The 3033-nt window shown below is 47.7% G+C and overlaps 1 protein-coding gene across 1 annotated transcript; it reads right to left on the bottom strand.

Moving 5' to 3' along the window:
• Positions 1 to 305: 305 nt before the first annotated feature.
• LOC103634774 (uncharacterized) lies at positions 306 to 1459 on the bottom strand. Its single transcript, XM_008657363.4, has one exon. The coding sequence runs from the start codon at positions 1242 to 1244 to the stop codon at positions 642 to 644; it is 603 nt and encodes a 200-aa protein (XP_008655585.2). The 5' UTR covers positions 1245 to 1459; the 3' UTR covers positions 306 to 641.
• Between the last annotated feature and the right edge of the window lie 1574 nt (positions 1460 to 3033).

The following is a 3033-nucleotide window of genomic DNA, read 5'->3' as shown; positions in this document are numbered from 1 at the left end:
CTTATAACTCTTTTTTTCCGAGTTAATGAATCTATATGTATTTAGACAAAAAACATAAAACAAAGCTAAGAAATATGGAAAAGAAAGTTCTAAATAGGCTATCTGGGTGTAGCCTCAAGAGGCTATTGGTGGCTATTGTAAAATAAATAATAAACGGGCTATTGATCGGGCAGGCTCTTGATGTTAGTTTAATCTCCATTTTCTTCCTAAAGATGAAGAAATGGTGTTTGTGAATATATCAAAGTATGTAAATTGCTAGCTTTTTCAACTAGTAAGATAGTCTGTTTAGGTGGCATGCTTATATATATGTAAAGTTTATTTATCTCCCATTCTCTCTCAAGTTGCAACCATTACGAACCGATGTGTTGAGTTGTTGCACATCATTACAGGTAGATGACACACCGGCATATCCTATGATATCTCCTTGTTTGCTTCAAAGCAACTTGATCTAAAACAATGGCTTTACAAGAAAAATGGAACAGGCCGAGAGAAAAAGAATATCTGGAAGCTAGCTAGCTACTGTACACTCGGAAGCCAGCTCAAGCTAGCTGCCAGCTGCCAGCCGCCCGCGGCCCGCCTAACACCAGCGAAACCGAAGCTGCTCACTCCTCCGGCGCGCCGCCGGTCAACCGCCCGCCGCGTCACGGAACCTCCTCGATGGTGTCCAGCACCGGCTGCCACGACCGGTGCCGCCTCAACCCGGCGCCGCCGCCGCCCGACTTGCCTGCAGGGCTGGCGCGTAATTCATCACGCTTGCTATTATCTGCGCCGAGACCGCCGGTCTCGAGCAGGCCGAGCATCGGGCACACCCTGGCGCCACCGCCGCAGGCCTCGTCCTTCCCGGACCTCCGCAGGCGTCCGTGGTGGCGGCGGGCGGCGGCAGCGATCCTCTTCCAGGAGGACGCGGCGTGGGAGTGGGACTCGGAGAGCGCGGCCATCTCCTCGTCAGTGAGCACGGAGTAGAGCATGTCCATGGGCAGGAGGAAGTAGGCGCGGCGCGGCTGGAGGAGCTCGGCGGCGGCCACGCCGGGGACGCGGCAGCCGACCGCGAGGCGGCGGGGGTCGCAGACGAACTGGCCCGGGTGCTCGAGCATGAGCTCCGACGCGCGCACCGGGCGCGCCAGCCGCGTGACGGCGCCGTCTGCGTGGATCACCTTGGTGGTGGTGGCCGCCGCCGACGAGGATGATGAGGCGCCGCCGCCCCCCGCGGGCGCCAGCGGTATGCACGACGGCGTGTTCCCCATGGACACGCACGCACACCGACTCGGTCGCGCGCGGTCTGAGATCGGAGAGAGGGGATCAGGATCCGGGAGGTCAAACGAGAGACCGAGAGAGGAGGGGACGGGACGGCGATCATACGATGCCTTGGGGGCTGGGGCCAGCGAGAGGGACTGACTGACTGAGGGAGGTGGTGAAGCAAGCGGGTGTATGTATGTATTAATGTACGCCCGACGCCGCGGCAGGCGCAGGCCAGGGCCAGGGTGGAAGGGGCCGACTTGGTGCGGCACTTCGGCGCATGCATGGAAGAAGACAAGCAAATGATTTTGGTTACTCTGAATCTCTGATGATGCAGATTGCAGAAGGTTACGAGGCAGGAGCAGCTCGCTCGCGGGCCTGTTCGTTTTCGTCATAAGCCATATGAATTGTTGTTAATGTATTGGTAATGTATTGTTGTTAATTGTCGTGCTGGTATTAATATCATATAATATATAACTAGGTCATTGTCCGTGCGTTGCGACGGTACACAATCACAACAATGGAGAGCTATATTTTTAGAAATTGCAAGAAAACATTTTGTCTTTCGTGGTCACGGCATACAAAATCGAGATGGAAATGAGAAAACAATGTGAGTTTCAACTACAAAACAAACATCAGGAATAAATGATAGTTTGGATTGGCTGAAAGTCAGCTTTAACTTTAGGTTCACGTCCACCATATCCTCCTGCTTCGTTAAGCATCTCCGTTCCCGATAGGGCCACGATGATCTTGCGAAATAGCGACTGTAGCAACAAATGAGAAAAAAAATCGATGAGATGAAGTGTGCGCAACAGGGTACATCAAAGAGCCTCATTGGAGAATACATTATGCATCAATAAAGAATAAATAGATATAAACTTCAAGATTTTCTAGTTGTTGAACTTGTATTACCTTAAGTGTGGCATTTAGATAACGTATCTCACTGTATTAGCCCAGTTACTAAAAGGGTGGTGCATTAGAGTGCTCATATTCTTGTCACCCTTGCATGTTGCAAATACACTTTCTGATTCATTCATTGTAGCCATTGTGAAATCAAAAGTCTGTCATGGAAGGAACTTTATGTCGTACTAATGTGTCATGGAAGTCAACTTGAAAAATGTAAATACAATAGTTTTTGCACTCTATATGCAGGAACTACCATACTATGGCTTGATCCACTTGAAGATGCAATCAACTGAACACATAGACCTACTAAGCAACAGGTAACAACAAATCTTACCCCCACATGTGAATAAACCTCATTTTAAATAGCAGTAATACTTCTAAGCATGTTGTATGCGAAACGTTCCAAGCGAACAAATGAACTAAAATGACATTTAAAATCAAGACAATTAACATATTAGGAATATAATAATTATTTGACTACACTCCTAATACTTGGTCGATTCTCTCAATCCTCATATTCGTGATGTTTGGGTATATACGGATTGAATCAACACACAATGTGTCTTTTGTATGCGTACGATCAATCTGCATCATAGAGAGCTTGAGTTTCGTCACCTCGTCTAAACTTGATGTCCCAACTGTGTCCATTTGATGTCCCAACCATGGATATTCTCAAAACAACGCCCTTTGTGGCCCATCAGCTTATGTGATCGACCCAAATGGAGTCAGAAGAATAGGTTGTATGAACCAGCAGGAAAGCAAAAATCAATCTCCAACCTACCTGTAGTCACCAAATCTTCTTAAGATAGGCAACAATGTGAAATCTAAAATATAAACATGGCATTTTAGTTATGTACCAACAACCAATTCATTAACAAAAGAAATACATTA

Source organism: Zea mays, chromosome 8 (genome assembly GCF_902167145.1).
Source record: "Zea mays cultivar B73 chromosome 8, Zm-B73-REFERENCE-NAM-5.0, whole genome shotgun sequence".
Classification (NCBI taxonomy): Eukaryota; Viridiplantae; Streptophyta; class Magnoliopsida; order Poales; family Poaceae; genus Zea; species Zea mays.
Note: the sequence above shows the minus strand (reverse complement) of the source record. Positions and strands in the feature narration are given on the sequence as shown.